The 20,225-nt window shown below is 44.5% G+C and overlaps 1 protein-coding gene across 2 annotated transcripts in view; it reads left to right on the top strand.

Annotated features, from left to right (window-relative positions):
* The window catches only part of Cdi (serine/threonine kinase), a 50,994-nt gene that overhangs the window by 2,104 nt on the left and 28,665 nt on the right, over positions 1-20,225 (top strand). For both annotated transcript variants that reach the window (XM_076422724.1, XM_076422725.1), the window contains exon 2: positions 2,324-4,053. In XM_076422724.1, the coding sequence (XP_076278839.1) occupies positions 2,728-4,053 (1,326 nt within the window). In that variant the 5' untranslated portion in view covers positions 2,324-2,727. The remainder of the gene's footprint in view (positions 1-2,323; positions 4,054-20,225) is intronic.

Below are 20,225 nucleotides of genomic sequence, written 5' to 3'. Positions count from 1 at the left end.
GTAATGTTGACCTGTCAGAACTGGGACACGATTCTTAATCGTGACATTTAACCGGGACCTTTCTCGCCCCGCGAAAAAACCTGCTCACTCTTCGCCTTTTTGCGCGACGCAACCCTCTGTAACCACATTTTCCCCGAGTCTAAATAAAGGATGTACATATGTACAGTGTACAGCAACGTCTTGATGTTCTATGAACTTCCATGAAAGAATAATTAACAATATTGCTTTATTATCGGCTTTTTTTTCATACAGGGTTGAGATTTACTTGGCCATTTCAGTTCATTATTTTGCTCAACAGCTAGAACGGTAATCGTAATTTGGGGTTTCTGCACGATAATTCGATTCCATAATTGATATCTTCATCAATTATTTAATAGATTTATTTATCTCTGAATCAGTGGCCCGACAATTAACTAATTAACATTGTTAGAGACTAAAATTAAAATTTCTGTTAGAGAGAGGACACGGTCTGATAATTTCAAATAGGCACCGAGTGCAATTACGTGGTCATTCCTTTTTTGTACATTATTTGCTATATTCATACATATACAGAGTGTCGTAAATAATTTCGTAAGAAAGGAACCAGAGTAACAAGAAAATTATTTATAATACAGAAGTTTAAGAAAAATGTTGAATACCTCGATCACAATAAAAATAAACTCCGAGAGTTTCTCCGATTCTCATGCACTCGTAATTGCAGTAAGTGGAATCGGTATGTAATTAGCAGACGCGTGAACCGAGTCCTATTTAATTATTCGTGCACCTAATGAATATTAAGTTCGATTTAATGAAGCCTCGTTCGAAACAAACTCGTTTTGCGATTTCTACTTTACTTTTGTCTCGGGGACCCCTGCCCACCCTGTTATAACTTTTCTGCAAGGTTCATTTTCAAGGTTCATAAATACCATCACACAGTGGAGCTTTTAGAGAATCAAGATAAGAATAAAATTTGCTTATTATCACCAACTAAACAAAATGCACCGATGTATCACGCGATAAAAGAAATTTGTTCCCAATCCGTCAAGCCATTTTCTAAATCAACATTGCAACTTAAGCGCAATTGGAGGCAGAGAATCATAGTAACAATCACTTGAAAACAGTGTACGGGTGTTGGCTACGCCCGTTCTCGTGATTGCACGGTATAATTCACAACGAATCGCATCTCCGGCGTGTGAAAACGATCATCGCTGATTCTCGCGAAAGAAGTAGCGCTGCTTTGTAAATCAAATCGGCGCGCATCAACCACGCCAACTTGTTCAGGGAACATGCGCTCGCTCGCGTCGCTGTTATTTAACGAGTCCGTCCGCATTCCCGAGGTTAGGAATTTGGCATATTATTACGCGATACATGCCGCACGCTTAGCGCCAACATTTCCAATTGTTTGTGCCTCGGTTGCGCCGGAAATGTTTGCAGATCTCCTAAATTGTCTCTCTTCTCCCCGCGAGTTCCAAACCTTCCTAACGATCCTGCTGAATCTTCCAATTTTGATCTTCCTTGGAACTGAATGAAGAATTTTCGAATCTTATTCATACGTTTCTGAATAAAAGATTAGAACCTAGTGTAGACTTACTTAGTGTTAATACGTCGACGGTAATAAAACAGCACAAACTGTAACAATCGAATAAAATTTGTACAGTTATATAACAGTATAATGGTTAGAAGGAACCGCAGATCGCTGCACGCGGGATAATTTTATAGAGCAAGGGATTAGGCGCGTTATAATATGCGAGAATTGCGAGAATGAATTCGCATCAGTCACGGGTGCTTTGGCTGGTTATATCAGACACCCGGATATTTTTAAATCAAATAGTAGGTAAACCAAACACAGCCGCATAAGCCCGAAGTTGTGTGGCATGCACGTATCGGATAGGTCAAAGCGCGAGCACGGATTACGTACGGGTCAGGTGTTCGTAGTATATTGACGCCGCGCTGCATAAGTAGGATAGATATAGATTAGCTCAATATACTATATTAACGCGGCTTTAATATATATTGGGTGTGGGTTGCATCAGTCGTGTATGAATATGGGTTAGCTCGGTGCACCGTGACGCCGACGGTGTCGTGCCGGTGCGTTGGGTTTAATCTGATCTCGTAAAACATTTCTCGATCGAAGGGTTGGCCATAACGAGCCGGATGCGCTAAGGCTGTTCCTTAACCCTTTTGTAACCAGTCCCCAAATTGGACAATTTAATTATTTACGTAACAAGATAACTTGGTTTGCAATTACTGTAAACCACTTAACAAATCACCGAGCATTCCCCAACAGAGTCCCACCAACCCATCAAGGCCGCTGCTTGATATTCACGAGGTGCTCTGTTCGCAGATTTCTTCCAGGAAAGCCCGAATTTCGAGGCCGGCAAGAGAAGACGAGGACACCGGTGGCTAAAGCAAGAGATGTGCCAAGAAGTTCAGTTGCTCCGCAAGGTTCCTGCGATGTCCTCATCGTTCCGTTTACCGCAGTGCGTCCTCTAAGCCCCATGTCCCAGTCGACTGTGATTCCGGCTCGTGCTGCCACTGCCAAACAGCTCGGACACCTGAGCCGAGGTTAAATGTGAGCTAAACGATGCCTCGCAATTGCCTCGAGGCTGGAGTCCTCGCCGGAGAACATCCTGCGGCAATCTGGTGTGTCTAAGAGACGACTCTGGGAACTTGGAGAGACTGAGAACCTTCGTGTGATGCAGGGCGTCATTGGGATCCTCCGCCTCAGCTGATCTAATAACGACGAATATGTTCGGCAAGGTGCCACCTTCAAACACACCGGATCCACCTTGCAAGACCTGCACCAAGTCCGCGGGTGCGACGTGTCTGCCTTGTTTCTCGGCGGAAGAGACACTTGGTGGGACCTGCGAGGAGAAGTCGAAGCCTTGGAGGCCGAAGGACAGCGTCCAGGTGGTCTCCGAGGCGCCGCACCTGCTCGACGAGAGCAAACCGAAACCCTGGAGGTCCAAGGACAACAATAACCCTGCTGGCGTGATCTTCGACGCGCCGTCCATCGAGGACAAGAAGCCAAGGAGGGTCAAAGAGATACTCGGATCTTCGAGCGAAGTTACGATCAAAGAAGACAAGCCGAAGGGCTGGAGATTGAAGGAAAACGAGACGTCTTCCCACCTGCTCGAGGATAAATCGATAAGGAGGAGCAAGGAGAGCGTGGCTTCCGAGGGTCCCACGATCGGCGATAAGCCGCACGCCAGCTCCCAGGAGTCCAGTCCCCCTGGGAACTGTGTTCAGCCGTCGACCCCGTTGCCAGAGGTCGCTCGAGCCTCGAAGAGCTGCTCCAAGTTTCCTACCAAGGAGACAGGCTGTCATGGAAGGGGCCACGTGCTGCTGGCGAAGATCAGCTTATCGACTAGCCCGGCGATCCACAAATGCTCCTCGAACCCTAATTGTCCTAGCTTCGTCAAGTCCACGAGTTGCGCGACGATCAGCTCGACCACGAAGTCGCAGAGGGTGCTGTGCTCGAGAAGTTTGAGCAATTTGAACACTGACATGAGCTCCAGGGAGCCGTCGTCGAAGTTGGCTAAGAAACAAGGTGGTTCGAGGGAGCTTCAAAGGGTCACTATGGTGACCAAAGCTTCCAGATCTTCCAGGCCTGCCGACGAATCTTACGAAGAAGAGGACATCGAGTTAACTCGGATCAGTGAATCCTGTCAGAAGAAAGTGTATCTCGAGAAGGATAACGTGGCTTCCAGCTGCGAGAGAAGTTGTAGAGAGGACTCCCCGGTGCAGAAAGACTGGAGGTGTAACGGCGACGCGTTGCAGCAGAGCTGCATATCCTGTCTGCCGCAGGATCTGCCTACCGAATTGCAATTATCGTCGCCTAGGACGTACAAGGACAGAGAAAAGTGTCGCGATCCTTGGAGACCCACCGAGATGGAGAGCAACGTGTGCAACAGTATGAACGTGTATCCCGGGGACGCTTTTCAGGACACCGGGACCAAGAGAAGGACCGGCGCTTCCTGTCAGGCTCTCAGGCATGCGGTTGCGTCCTTGAATAGATTAGACGACTTCTACATGGAGAAGATCGGAGCTGGATTCTTCTCCGAGGTGTTCAAGGTGAGTTTGTTACATACTTGATTTTGGTGCTGGTTGGTCATTCACTACGAATTTTTATGAAAAATCAAAATTCTATGGATTAATTGCAAGACACAGGATCGGTACATACATTTCTTTTCATAATCATTTAAATATAATGCTAATAAATAATGCAGCAGTAACTTCAATTTCTTCGAAGTGTTTACTCGTCTGCATTCGATCCATTCATTTCACCATAAACGCAGAAAAGCTGCAGTTCGAACATAAACTACGATAATAATTCGAAGATAAAGAAATAGAATGGGAGTTTCTGCAAGCATTCGCAACGTTCCATTGCATGAGAGGAACAGTATCATAGATAAAAGCGATGCGATCGGTAGCCGCATACATATCCACAGCACAGTATAAGTACTATTCTGAGCGTGTGCACAGGTTTCTTGTTCCGGAATCCGCAATTAGGATACGTGAACAGTGGACTCCGTCAAGCAATTAGCAATGGTTTCTCCTCGGCGTAGTACTGTTTTTGCTTGTTTCATATTTTCGCTGTTGCTATTACATTATGTATAGCGTTGTTCAGTCGTTCGTTTCGCAACGCCGATTCGCGTTATCGTTGCCAGATTAACATCGGTGTTAGATTAAATAGGAATGCGTACAGCATTCTTGGATCGTTGTATTAATTTCACCTGATTACTTGCTGTTTACCAATTTCTTCCCTCTTCCTCTGGAGAGTTTCTCCGTTCAATTCCTTCCTCGATTACGAAAAATAAACGATTAGATAGGGACGCAATATTCTTGGATCTTCCAAATAATTTCTGTGTGTCACCTGATTAATCGGTGTTTGCCAATTATAGCCTTTTTCATCATCGTTTGCTTTTACAACAGTCTTTACGGTTGACGTAGTTCTAAAGACAAGCTCTTGTCAGAATGTGCAAAATATTAAAAATATAAATAATAGATAATCTCTTTCTCAAATACTAAAAGGTCAACAGAAAATTGTCCACCCATTCGAAATCTATCGACACAAAACACACAAAACATCATCTAATAACAACCGCTATACCGTAAAGAGGACAGACTTTCACTGCTGTTGGAAAAATGCAATTGCTTGGATGAATGCACGTGCATCTTTAATATGATTATAGATCGCAAGTGACCCACAGTTGCTCGGGGTTAAAAGAAAATTGAGAACTGTCGATTAGATCATTTTGTGAATAATAAATCTGATTTTAAGCGGCGATTCGATTCGGAAAAATTGAATGAACAGGTGGATAGAGTGACGAGCGTGTCTGCGAACGTTCCCAGTATTATCGTTCCGATAATATAATTCGTGCCGGTTGCAGCCCAACAGCATATGGTACTCTCCGCTGCTCTCTCACTGTTATTACTAGGTCATTGTCCCTGGCAGCTTCTACGGGAGAAATTGGAAGTTGCTAGAGACCTTGTCCTAATAACACGGAGATGCGTTGCGTTCGCTCCCACTCGCATACCATCGCCGTCCAATGAGAACTATACACCGGACCCCTTTCTCATTATGTTTATCCGCACGGAAATTTTATTTTTCAAACCTTGGTCGAACGCGATCTCTTTCAAACATCCTGCAGCAAAACCAATCTCTATACAATCATTCCATTCTGTATCAAATACAATTAAATTCTACCGATCAGCAATCGTTATTAGACATTCTGGCGATTACATCGATAATTCTCGGTATTTGTGCTGATCATTCATTAATTCACCGCTGATGAATTCGAATAATACATATAATTAATCCGGGATTAGCAGGCGTGCCAACGTTTTTGTCGCCCAGTACAGTATTTCATTTTGCAGGGTCGTTACACCGGATCCATTAAAATTATCCTGGTTTTACTGTGCCGAAACAATCAAACAGATACTTAAATCGTATTTCATTTTTGATTGCCCGGACCACCGGGGACTATATAGCCCGAGTGGTTTACGAGCCGGCGGATTACATTTTTTTCTGCAGTGAATCGTAATTCTTGACGATGATTTGGAAAGATGGTATAAAGCACGGACCAGCAGGTGGCATATTTACGTCTCTTTTCTTGGCGGATGTGCTCCTTCTGACGTAACGATGCGAGACTGTGCACGAGAGAGGCGAAGTGGGAGTGGATTATGTATCACGTTCGCTGAAATCACGGTCTTCCTTGTTCCGCGGCTTTATCATCGCGATTCCCAGGGCAAAGAAAAAAAATACTATCATCTCCTTGGATCTATGTTGGTCAGGGCTGGCCGCAGCTGGTCGACTTTTTAGGCTCGGCGCGCTAAACGAGCTGCATTTCCCGCAACCGCGCATTTTTATCGCAGAAATTTGCTTATTAACTTCCGCGGATTCAGGAAAGTCGTTTCACACAATTTCTTCTGCAATAAGAATTGAGTCAATTCGATAGAATCGTTAACTTGTTTTGCTGTTGTTACGTTTCACTGCCAAGGCACTACATACATACATCGATGCTCAATTCAACTTCGGAATTTTTGCAAAATTGGAACACAGAATCGAAAGCTCGACTCCTTGGCTCGATCCCAGCCATTTCCGGGTCGCATGTGACCCACGTCCGACGTATCCTTCACCAAACCAAGCTTATGCAAGCAGCGAAACTCTGCGGAATGCGTATCAAATGACCAGGCGTGAACAGTTGCGCTACATTTCGAGGGAAAAGCCTGCGTAGAAATGCGTAGCGCTCGAACAATGCCACATGCAAGCAGGATTTCTCCTTGGGCGATGCAACGCCAGGTACGACGATGTCCTGGAAGGATGCTATAAGTCAAGTCACAATTTCCTTCTACTCCGCAATCGCTTCCTCTATTGCGTCTCCGATTTCGTTCTTGCATTCCCTTCCTTTCTTCACTGCGAGCTCTTATCTGTGCATCTTCCTCTTTCTTTTCCACCGGCTCTATTCTCTTCTGTTTCCACACTTCTCTTTCCACGGAAGGTCGCACTTTTTCTTCATTCTACGATCTTATTAACCACTGCAGTAATTTATTGCCAACCCCAACGCGTGAAACAAATTGTGCGTGTGTGAGTGAGAAATTCGAATGAATACTTGAGGATGATGAAGAGAAGATCGAGAAGTGTTCGGACCACCCGACAGTCTTCGCGAGTACATATTCCAGAGTGCATCTGGAAAGGCTTGAAGATTTCATCGCTCGGCCGAAACGGCAACAACTAATAACAACTACGGGCGAGGCACTTTAGGAGACTTTGACCTACGGCACTGATCCTCCAGAGCGGATTTATTTTGGAACGGAACCTCGGAGGAAGCGTCACCGTTGCTGCAGGCCGCACTCAATTTCCTATTGACCTATTTATATCGCCTCGGAACCGAGATGAGGCGAGAAACCGTCCAAAGCGAGCGGATCGTCAAGGTTCTCGGTTCGATGGCACCGATTCGATCGCACCGGGATAGATCGATCGCAAATTGCCGGCTATACCGTCTCGTTGCGGAATCGAGCGGACTGTTGTAGTCTGCACGTGCAGCGACCCGTGAGCACCCTACCAGAGGAAGGTGCAACCCGGGTCATCGAAGAATGCATGTGCCCGGCAAAATGAAAGTTGATAAACGCGTGCCGAAAGGTTACCTGTTCGCTCATTTGTCCCTCGAAAAGAGAAGATTAGAGTCGCGCCGCACAGTGGGACCTTTCGTCCAAATCGGAGACAAAATCAAAGAACTTTCGATAGAAATGAGGTAGAGCGATGAAATTTTTTATAAATTAAAGCTGAAACTTTGCAGAATATGGGAAAAATAGGGAGATTATGGTAAGAACGTTTTTTAACGTTGAGAAAATTCGTTAAACTTGCACAATTTCAAGCAAATTGTGGTTTTTCCAATACCATGCGGGGAAAATTTTTTTTTTGAACATGCTGTACTTCATTTCCCGTAGATTTTTTCACGCTGATTTCAAATCTGGTCTCAAAATTTGTCTACGACCTCAGGATATTGCAAAATCGATTTCTTGAAATTCTACATGTTTAACGAATTTTCTCAAGATTAAATAACGTTCGTGCCATAATCTCCCTATTTTTCCCATATTCCGCAAAGTTTCAGCTTTAATTTTTAAAAAATTTCATCGCTCTACCTCATTTCTATCGAAAGTTCTTTGATTTTGTCTCCGATTTGGACGAAAGGTCCCACTGTGCGCCGTCTGTACTCGAAACACCACCACTGATGTGGACTGTAAACTGTGCTGGTGGTTCTTTCTCATCTAGGTCTACTGCGCAGAGCGGGGGTGTCCGGGCCCCCTTGTGTTTTCCAGATGCTTACCTGCTACCTGAACCTTCGGCACTGGGACTTTACGATACGACCTCTTACAAGGGAAGGACCCCGACTTCGACTTTCATAATCTTTTGTGAGACGATGGTATATGGATCCCTAATGATGTCTGCAAAATATTAGCTGTAGTTACTCAATAGTTTTAAAGATATACACAATTGAACTTTCACGCAACCTGCTTACACGGCTAATGGAACTTCGAAAACTTGAGCTGCAAATCATGGTATATCAACAAGGTATGAAAGTTTAATTGTTTATATCTTTGAAACTATTGAGTAACTGCACCTAATATTTTGCAGACATCATTAGGGATCCATATACCATCGTCGCACAAAAAATTATCAAAATTGAAGTCGGACACTTGGGGTCCTTCCCTTGTTAGACCTGAGAAGCTAAATTGAATGCATAAGTTAAGAAACCTTCTAATTGTGTCTGTTCCTATGTGCCACATGTTGGCTGCAGGCCGGTCTACCAAAGAAATGGCAATGGCAATGATTCGATGCTAAGAAAGAAATGACTAAAAAAACTTCCAGATGGCCGACCGTACCACACAGTTATTCCTAGGGTCCTTGCCTTAACAGTCCTGATCAGACGATCTAAATTCGTTTTTATTTTCTGCATCCTTCGGATGGTTTTAATGAATATTTTCCAATTAACTTCAAGCTTCGAAACTTTCTTCCACATCCTCATCAGATCTGAATGTTTTGCCTCGATCATCGGGCTAGTTGGATCTTGTTAATGAACTACCAGTTTAAAAATGTTTATGGCTTGATATCGAATGGACTGGCCAGATCGATTTGAAAAACCGCGTCGATCGTCATGAAATTTCTAAACTCTCACCGACCGACATAATATGTTTCGAGTCTCGATCCTCTTCCGATTTCGTCGCCAGGAATTGGTGAACACGAGAACTCGGAGACCTAATTGACAGTGTGTCCCGCGACTCTCCATCCGATTTTTGCAATTTCTTCGATCGACTTTCGTGACTTTCACCCGGCTGGAACTTTCGCGCAAATTGACTCACATCGGTTCTCGCGTAATGACGCTCCAAGGACGCGACCTCGAACATCGACGTTAATTCACGGGCGAGAGAAAAGTATACGATATATGTATGTATATTTAGTCAGGCCACCTACCACTCACTTGAGAAGCATAATTTGGGTTCGGGAAAGAGAGATCTGCTCAAGATCGAAACGTGCAGACCACCTGTCCGAACACGATCCGTATCAATAATTGGTATGTATTCACAGCTGCGGGGTTCAAATTTCCGGGTTACCGCGTCATCTTCTTGCGTGAAAGCGAGCGACATATTAAGCGGGCTTTCACCCATTAATTAAATAGCTGATCGATTGCCGATGCATCGGCGCGGCGTACTGTAGATAGAGACGAATAAATCGTAAGGCAATCCAAAAGTTTCGAGTAAGTTTTAATTAGCCCCTGTTAAGTGTTAAAGATTGGAAATCATTGGAAGAGATTTTCAAGATTTAAAAATCGGTCAAGGAGAGTCCAAAGAATCGAGAACCGATCGAGCAGCTCCGTCTTGGAAATCGTCCAAGAAGATTTTAAAAAATTTCATAGGTGGTTGAAGGGGTTTTAAAAATCGGAAAATTCGAACAACGAACGACGACGTAGAGTCTTCCTCTCGATCTGGCGAATTAAGTTTCACGAATTCTTGGCACCGACTCAGCGTTCCACGACTAGCTGGCATTTTGGCCAAGCAATTTCCTTGATGCCTCGGCCGAGGAATTCATCTTCTCAGTTGGGTGTATCTATTACCAGCCGGAGGGAAGAACGGATCTCTTGTAGAGATTTGTCGTTGAATCAATTGTCCGCACATTGTTCCATTCCCTGGGAGATCTATGCGAAATTGCGGATCATATGTATATTACAGACGCGGATCTGCTTGTATCAAGATGCTGATTGCTCAATTCTTATTCTAGAGCCACGGCCAAACATTTTCTTCAATATTACTCCAAACAGAAAATTTTCTTTATTGTAATAATCTATTATATTTTTATCATCGCGTTCCATTTCCCACGACAAAATATGAATTTAATCGATCTTCTTCTTCGTTGAAAGTTCAATGGATATGTTTCTGATACTCGGATGCAATTGTATATATATATGTATTCGTCAATCAACCATTTTGTTTTGTCTTCGCTCCAATTCACCCAATAAAATCAATTTAAATTGATCTTTTCTGTCATCAAGAGTTCAATGAATATTTTTCTGATGCCTTACTTCATTTATAATTCGTCGATTAACCTTTTCTCTTGTGTTCGCTCCATTGCGCCCAATCAAATCAATTGTAATTCATCTTCTTCCCCACTCACAATTCAATGAACATTTTCCTGATTAATTAACCAACTCGGTTCACAAACAAATCTGGAATGGACCTCGCCGAAATATTTGGTGACAAATGCGATCTCTGTTAAACAAATTCAATTGTCAACATCAAGATCCCGTCTCGGAGAGATCGTCGGTTTCACAGAGAGTATAATTACGAAACTATACCAGTTGGAATAGTGTCAAGCGCCGGGTGATCGTCGTGCTGTGACCGGTGTCGTAATTAATAAAAGCAGATTGTCGTCGAGAGCATCAATGGCAGAGCATCATCCTCCGACGTCGATTCGTTAGCTCGTCTGCTTGTCGACCGGCCGCTCGGAATTAATTAGGCGACGTGGTCCTGGGAACAGGTTGAACGATCATTCTTTACTTCTCTTTTTTTTTGTGAGGGGTGAAACGAGGGACAGGTAACTCTCAGGGGGAGAGACATAAAAGGAAGAACTGTAGCAGGGGACGGTCTTGTCCTTCGCAAACATCCACGTCGTTAATCATAATCACGTCGCGATGGTGTCTCGACGATGATGCGGCCTCATCGCGATGATGAATCACGACCTGTTCCCTGTGTCTTGATCCTCGTCGCTCCGGAACGTGATTTGTGCTTGGCGCCTGCGTCCTTTGACCCCTTGCTTGATTATTTCGCTGGGTGAAATTCAAATTAATATGCTGGAACGAGGCGACAGATTTTCTTGCGACTGCTTGTTTGCTTCAAACCATATACTTCGTTTAAAGAGAAATGAGTAATTATCGTTATTTAATGAGTAAGTATTTTATTTTGCATTATCGAAACGCAACTGCAGAGAAGCGTGAATTTTTGGGAGCATTCTTCGACGACAAAGTGAAATAGCGATCTCGATTTTTTGATGTGTACGGAAAACAATAGGCGTCCGCGTCGCCAGTTTTCGCCGCGCGCAATTTAAAGAAATTAAATTTAGCCGCGTGCGTGCGCGTTGGAGGTTTCGAGCCTCTGAATTCTGGTCCCACGATCGAGATCTCTCGCAGTGACTCTCCGAAATTGAACGACAAACCCGACGCCCCGCGGCCACAGAAAAAGGAAAAGTGTTGTGAGATCCATGCGGAGGCGGAGAAGAGACGCGAAGACGCGCGCCGTTCTATTTTTGCGACCCGTTCAACTTCGATCCCTACTGTCCCTTGCGGTGAATCCCAAATTTTTAACGATTCTGCCTTCGAAATTAATTATTCGATTTTAAAAGAAAATCGATCGCGATTATTTTTATACGACAGTATTTCCGCATGGTCTTTTGGATTAGCCTCGAGATAAACGGTGACACATTCGTGTCGCAAGATTCCGCGAAAGTACAGGGTAAACCGAAATTGCGAAACTCTGCGAGGATTCTCGCGCGGCGTCGCTCGCGTCGCGTCAATGATTTAGCAAAATTCCGCAAGCAATTAAACGGTGTTGCGAAGTCCGGCAATTTCGAGGGAAATTCGACGTCGTTCGCACCGCCATCATGGCGACTGGGTTCGATTAAACTTGTTCCGAATTGGATCTTAAATTTCTCAGGGTAGGTTACGCGAAACTTTGATCGGTTTTCATCAAAAACTTAAAAGATCCGAGCTGAAAAGAAACTTCGGTAAATACACTGCATCAAAAAATATTTAGCTTGCCATTCAAGGATTCGAGTTGAAATGTTTGAACAGTGAAGTGTTAATTCATTGTGTGCGAAGGCCATTAGATATGATTGCGACACTTTTTTATTATTTCACGATAGCGAGAAATAATACGAGCCGGTCGTAAAAATGGCGTAAAAGATAATGGAACAGTACGATGATAATCCTTCGTTTCTTCGGAACGTGCTCTTATCGTCGAAGTATAATACATTACCCGTGTTTTTATTGGCAAAGAGTTACACTGTTTCTCGCTGCCAAACGTAATGCATTCGCTGACCTGCGATAACAGAGCTGTGTGACATCACTTTCTTTGTTTTGCAAGCTTTATTGTGCTGTTGGATTCTATTGCTACTCTGATTGTTTACATCGGTCAATTTATATACTATGGAATCTTTGCACGACTTCGTCACGTTAATGTTGAAACAAGAAACTTGTCTTTTGTGTTATAAACAATTTTTTATATGCAATATAATGCCCAGCTTGCAAAGTTTTTTTTCGCCTCGAAAACTTTTCGAACCGGTGTAGATCTAATCGCGAGTATAGCTCGAACGAGGCGCGTTTTATCAGCTGTTATCAATTCGTGTCTCCTTGGTGTTCCACGCCGCGGTTTTCAGTTGTGAAAATCATTCTCGCACATACTAGCAACGAACGGCTAATAACTTTCAATGTTCGCCGATTCTGTTTGCTTCTTTCTGAAATTATGTCAGCGACGGTAACCCGAATACATGATACAGTCATTTCGCTGTATCTAGCTCGGTTTTTCCTCGCGTCCGAAAGTTTGATTCGTGCCCACTGCTACTTTCTCTCGTTATCTTTCCTCGAGTGGTCCCAACGTAAGGACAAGTTACGAGGGATCGCACACAATTTCTCCATACTTTACGTTCCACTCGTGTCATTCATATTGCACTTTCTTCGTATTAAACGTCGTGACTTTATTCGATATTAAACGGGCTGAAAAGCATTCGCGCCCTTTGGCCGCGAACGATAAATACAATTTCTGCCGAAAGTCTGGCAATTGCTTCTTAATTTCGAAATTTTGCCTGATTACCGAAACTGTCGGTGAAGCTGTGGAAGTTTTACCAATTAATGAGGTCAATCGCAAAATCCACAGTTATATTTACCCTTTCTCATGCATGCATTCGATCTTTTTCTGGTTCGTTAAAAAATTTGTAGATACCGGTGAAACCCGTAGGAAAACACAGATTGAAGTTTGGTGTCCAAAGCTTTCGCTAAAATTTGCTTCTCTTCCCGCATCGTTCACGAAGTGAATGGAACTCGGTTGCCAATTTCACTCGGAAAAAAGACCCGCAGAAACAGGTGAAGGTAGAATGGAAGGAGGAGCAGTGCAAGCTGCAGTAGAATCGCAACGATGCAATTCAGGGGAGCGCCCGATAGAATCCCATTCACTCGTGTGTTTTCGCGTGGTCCGCTCCTCGTACCTCGAATTAAATGGCCCGCAAGTGTTTTCGTAACCGACTTCGCCTATTGTGCAAATCCGTTGTGTACGTGGGTACTCTCGTTCGTGGATTCCTCGCGTTTTCCCCCTTCCCGTTTCTAAATCGTGGCGCGAGCAAAACGAGAAATTGCCCGAAACACGCAGCGGCGCGGCGGCCTCTTCTCTCCCCACGACTTGTATTTGAATTTTACGCAACGCTTTAATTACCGTCGGAATGTTCCTCGCCGCCAGAACAATCCTTCTTGCGCCTTCCTGATTTCCGTGGAAGCTTATCAAACTCTTTCGATCGACCGGAGACCTCCTTCCGGTTGCGGAAACGCTATTAATTGCGGTTATTGTGTCCCCCAACACTTGAAGCACCGTGCAATTAAAGTGGCTCGCTTAGATCTTCTCGAACAATTTTAGCATTTTTCTGTGCATTTGTTGGAATTTTTGTTGACCGTTGTTGCACTGTGCACGCGAAGAAAAATATTTGAAGACGAGGAGAAAATTGTACATATACCTTTTTCATAAAAATGTATATTTACACGAAGATCCACGGTTTACATATGTAACAGGACTTTCGCTAAACGTAGAAATGTATGAGTGAATAAAAATTCGGAATAAATGTTTCTCTTTATCAGCAATTGCGGGAGAACTGAGTGCACCGATGCATCATCGACCCATTGCACTCGATCCCGCGTCGTCATGTCAGTACGATTAACGAGAAAAGCTCGACGATTCGAGAGGCGATAACGTCATTATCCGTCTCGATAGCCGTGAAAGAGGCATCGAAGAAAGACAGAAGCTCGGTTTCCGGCGCAACTTGCCCGGCAATAACGCGGCCTGTCATCAACCGGATCGTTACCGTCAATTTACTGCATTTTCACCGGGCCGCATCCGTGAGCATAAACGCAGGAATCACCAGAACCGATAATAATTGCATTCCAGACGGGACCCGATGCGCTCACTCGGGGCTGCGTGATTTACGTCGATAGCGTAACGCGGAAAAGAATGCATATATGCGCTCGTTCGATTTCTTTGTCCCAGTTTCGGTGCCTTATCAGTTGTCACGCGCGACTTAAACAAATCCACCATATTTTTTCTTTGCAATTTATTGCTCTCGTTTATCCGCAGAAACAATTTATTCCGCTTGGAAAAAATTCTTGCGGCGGAGATAAACAGGACAAATTAAATTCCATTAATTTGCAAATGCTGTTAGTGGTAAAGTCAGGTATAAGAAACAAGAATTTTTTAAGACTCGTTTAGAGAATTGATAAAACACAGATACAATGTACTTTCATTTAGTATGCAACAGTATATTTCTTAAATGCGACAAAACGGAGCAATAAATATATGCGAGAGCACAATGCAGCGCTAATTGCTACATCTTGTGCCATAATTTTTGCGTCCGATTGCAACAGAACGGTGCAACCTGCATTAATTCGTTCCCCAAAGTAGCGGCACAGGTGTTCGCTATCGATATACCTAACTCAAACGCAACCAAGCAGAAACTTCACACTGTGTCGCTAGAATTGCTGTGCACTTTTCGTCGTAATCTCAAATCCTTCAGACAGACGCAATTTAAAGAAAAAGGACATATTGATAATTTGTGGTAGCCATTTTCCCGTGATAGGCTATAAACGAGCGCCCGTATCGCGTCTCGAAGCTGTAGAAATGGAGTATGAAAAATGTTGATATGCACAACCTAATAAAACTTTCTCCCGAGCAGTGGAAGAAGATTAGGAAATTGGCCCGTATGTTAGCCCGCAGATGATACCAACATGATGATGATTTCACCTTCCAGAGAAATAGAAATGCTATCTGCATTCTCTCACGCGAACGTATTTATCAAATGGCTCATATCTCTTATCCAGTTTCACTATTTCTGATCTGGACGAGTTGCCGCAAGAATAAAAGTCAAAAGGAAGTTAAAACCGCCGATCCTTTCGCTTTCGATCGCTGGTACGCGTTTAATTGCACCTGGCTGCATCTTCCTGGTCAGGCGAATTCTCCTGCTCGATAATTGCACTGCGGATCTTCGTGCCGAGTAAAAATTCAATGCACCAATCGCAGGAGATGGGAACGCATTTCAATAATTTTGCATAATGGGATGCAGAACTATTGCGATCATGCAACGCATCGTTATTGCTCGACATTTGAACCAAAAAAAGTCTGACATTTTCGAGCTGTCACTATTTTTACGGCCACCGCTAGTGCTACTGGAATGAAAAAATTGCTGCACGTGCAACACAGTTTTTCCTGGGAAATATCGTCAGTGTTCGCCAATATGTGCACCGACTACAGTTCACTGGCTACATGTGTTTGCGAAAATATTTTTAGGACGAACATTCAGCCTTTCTTTGACCAGCCGACCGGACAGTTCGACACGAGGATTTTGGGCTTCGATTAATTGGCGCAGCGGCAATTATATTGTATTATATATCACCGGGCGTATTAATATCGTTGGACTAGCGATTAGCGTTACGTTGCCGCGCGTTCTTAATTACGTTCTTCGAATTCCGATCGACGATGCTTTACGAGCTGTACTCGGTGTCGAACCGATTCAACGCAACCACTGCTTCTTCTTCCTCGAGACGATAATTGAAATGATCCCTCGAACGATGTGCGCTATGCAATTACCGTTTTTGCTTCGATAAGTGGACGGAATTGTTCGCCACCGTGCGTGTTTCCTCTTGTATCGCGAGCCAGTACGATTTGATCGACATCTTGCCGAGTTTGTGTCGAACGCACATCATTCTAAAAATTTGTGGATGTCTCTATTCAAATGTACAATGGAGTCTGGTATCAAAAGCTTTCGTAGTTTTCCAGTAAAACATTCCTAAAGTCACCCCTAATCAATTAAAAATTCGCAGGTACACTTAAGACCTGTTCGGACAAGCTCGTCGAAGTCTGATATGAAAAGCTGCCACAGTTCCCCAGTAAAAAAATGGCAAAGTTGTACAAGATTCCTCGTCGTCCCGACTCCCTCCTTAAGGTATCGCCTCGCGTGCCTCGCTGCGAGACCTTCGTAAGGTCGTGGACGTGGTCTGACTGAGGCGAACGAACGCGAACCGTCTCTCGGAAGTTGCTCAGCGTCCGCAGTATAGAAACGACGACGACGCGACGCGACGGCGACCTTGCCTGGCCGCGGCTCAAGAAGTGTCCGTCCGCCTCGGGCATTTCCTTCCTGCGGCGAAATAAAACTGTTCGGAGCAGAGACGAGAAAGCCGGTCACGCCGCGTTGGCCATGGAGTACGAACACTCTCTAATGAGCCTCTGTTACGGCTACCAGTTCCTCGCTCATTTTCGTTCCACGACCGATTCATTACCCCCCGAGACACGCGTGCGCACCAGGCTCTCGTTCTATTCCCGATTCGGACGCGATCGGGAATCCTCTCTCTTTCCGCGGAATTCCGCGGAGACCAATGGAATTCCCCGAACCGTGCAAGTCGATTCTTTCGGGGCAATGTCGACCCGGTTGCCGTTAGCGCCAGCCGCCCCCGTTTTTTTTCAAGAAAGAATTTCATCGCATACTTTCATCTAGCTTTGACCTGTACCCCGAATTTTTTTGGAGAAGATACATCCACTGGAAAATCTCCATCAAGAGCGCAAGACGCTTGTTCCGTGCCGGATTCGGGTAGCTGAACACTTAGCAGCAATTAGGAGACCCGAGCGACGGTGGAGATTTATGAACCCGTTCCAGGACTCGTTAAAATCTCGAGTTCAATATCAGAATCTCAGTCGGCCAACGTGCATACGCTCTATTAAGCAATCCGGCCTATTGTTGGCAGCCGTCCGACGGAACAGAGAGATCCGCAGGATACAGGCGCCGATCGTTGCGAAACTATTAAATAATCGGCGGGTGTATCGTTCGCCAGAGGATCGATTCTCGATCGACGATCGGCCGGCCGCGTGTGTTTCTGGGCCAGCAGGAAGACATTCCGTCACTTTCCAATTCCTCGCGGTTACCTTGCTCGAACGACTCCGAGGATACCGATCTCCTCCATTACTGGACAGGCTCTTCCGCCGGTAGTCGAACTAGAACTCCGTCACTTTCGAAATGGCACGAGCACACCGGTTTTATGTGGAATCGCGGTTTCCAAGGAATCCCGTGGAAAGAGAGAGGATTCCCGGCTCACAGCCACACGGGATCCCTGAATATTGTTCAACAACTCGGAACACCGCTAGCATTTACGGGCTATAAAGTCTCACTTTTATGCGGAATTCGAGTCAGCTTTATGTAATGTCTCGGAATTTTAGTAAGTCGGGAACTCCTCCAAAGACAGTCTAAAGGGGTAACTAGGTTGGAGGGTAGAGAACCAACTAGGATCCAGGGTGCAAAGGTCGCGGACCGGAGATTTATCGATCGTAAATCGAGCCTACGATCGACAATCGTGTCCCGCGGCGGAGAAATTTCCCAGGCATGCGTAGTTCGCATCTAGCAACCAGGGTGGAAAAATAATCGGCAATGTAAATGTAAATTAGCGTTCCCGCGGGGTACATCCCGCCGCGCAACATTCCTGTGCGTGATTCGCGATGTACATCTGAGACCACTGCAAATTAAAACAACTCTGCAAACGATTTGCATCGAATTATCTTCCTTAATTTCTCTGTCGAGGTTTATTACAACGCGGCGACGACGCGACGCATCGACGCGTTCGCGCAATGAAACATCAGATCGAAGTGTGTTAACGACTATGCCGAGCTGCCGGTTGATCGATTCCATCCATGCTAATGAGACGCAGGATCGATGAAGAGATTCCTCGGGGATCCTCTCTGATCGATCGTCAGAGAAATTTCCGCGGATCGTGCAGCTGTCGTGAGCGCGAGCACGCGGCTGTCGTAAAATTATTTAGCGAAACCAACGAGTACCCGGTTTCCGAGACCCGGTTTGTCAAATTAATTGCGGAATTATTTAGCCGGTTACCAGTCCTCAAATGTCACCTAGCCTGAGGACCTCTATTAACGCCGACTTTTGCGAGCAAGTTTTGCTCGTTCACCTTTACGTTGCATAATTGATATCGCGAACTGCATTCTCCCAGTTCACCTTCTAAAACAGAAAAGAATTAGCATTTTCCTGTTGGGACGGATTCGATTCTCATTTATTTGTTAACTTGTAACCGAGTGTCGGGGAAAATGCAGTTTTTATAAATCGCGGAAATGGACATGAATATATTCGCAGATATTTTAGAATGGAATCGTGTTGCCTTTCAGAAGCTTCGCTATAGAAACATGCAGAGGCCGCGTGTGTATGAAATTGTTGGGAAGCTGCGAAGAGGCGAGAGATCAAAGAGATCTCTCAGCTACATTTTTTAAATACTTTCCGAGAGCGACAGATCGCATTTGCTTGCGTTGGAAGTATAAATGTACACTGTACACGGACAGTATAATGATCGAGTGAGACAAACTTTTTGACAAACGTGTAAAGTATGATATAAAAATGGCAGCGTGAAGAGCGGAGAACACGGCCGGTCAATAAGGAAAGAAAATGCTGTCCGAGTCGGACTACTTAAGGCGCTGATATTTCGCCGTATTGCTGGAGATACGCGAACGGTATCAGTTCCGGTGGAAAGCGCGGCGCCCGTTCGAGATCCGAAATGTCCCGTGACAGTCGATTAATCGAGGCGATTCTTTGGCCAACGGGGAAAGAGGGAGATGGAAAAATCGTCGCCGGGCTCTAGGCGGCATGCAAATCGCGTTAGGTTTCTCCGGCGAAGTATGCGAGGTCGTCTTGGAAAACCGGTCGCGTTGTGCTCTACGGCTCGCGAATTTCGAGCGACTCTGTCTCCTTTACTTTGACGCGCTCAAACGAAACCGATCTGGAACGGGTTAATCTTGTTCGACTCCTGCTTCGTTGTCAATGGAGAAACATGGATAATTTTATTCTATCGTCGGAACGGTGGCCGAAAATATTTATTGTACATTTTTCATTCAGATTTTTGGGTAGAATCGACTTATCTTCATCGATTTCCGTCTATATCGTCGGTCTAATCGATACACGATTTAATCAAAGCAATTTTACGACACAATCGACGCACTTTTGTCTCCTCGCAGAAAGATAACGATATTGGTAATAGATGTTCAATTTCTAGGTATACACCGAAGAGAACTATACAAGAGTGTCAGCGATAATAGCTTAAAGCAACAAAGCTGCGAGATAACTCGAGTTATCACTACTGTGTGCTCGGATCGTGACTGATGAACACGCGTAATATCGATATAGAACCGTTTATTTGGAAAGGATTGATCTGATCTCTATTAATAAATATTAAAACTAAAAGAATTTATTAATTTTAATTTAATGAAGCAACGAAAACATACGAAAGTGAAGATAGAATGCTAAGAACCAGAACAAAGAGACAACAGAATAAAAGGAGAACACATAGGAAATATAAAATGAAAATCATACTGCATTGTATGAAAATGTTCTGTAGAAAATCCGCAGATCGATCGTCAGATACCCGGCGTCATTTTGTACGAATTTCCGCTAA

This window comes from Lasioglossum baleicum, chromosome 4 (genome assembly GCF_051020765.1).
Source record: "Lasioglossum baleicum chromosome 4, iyLasBale1, whole genome shotgun sequence".
NCBI classification, from domain to species: Eukaryota; Metazoa; Arthropoda; class Insecta; order Hymenoptera; family Halictidae; genus Lasioglossum; species Lasioglossum baleicum.
The sequence above is the reverse complement of the archived record's forward strand: the minus strand, read 5'-3'. Positions and strand labels throughout refer to the sequence as shown.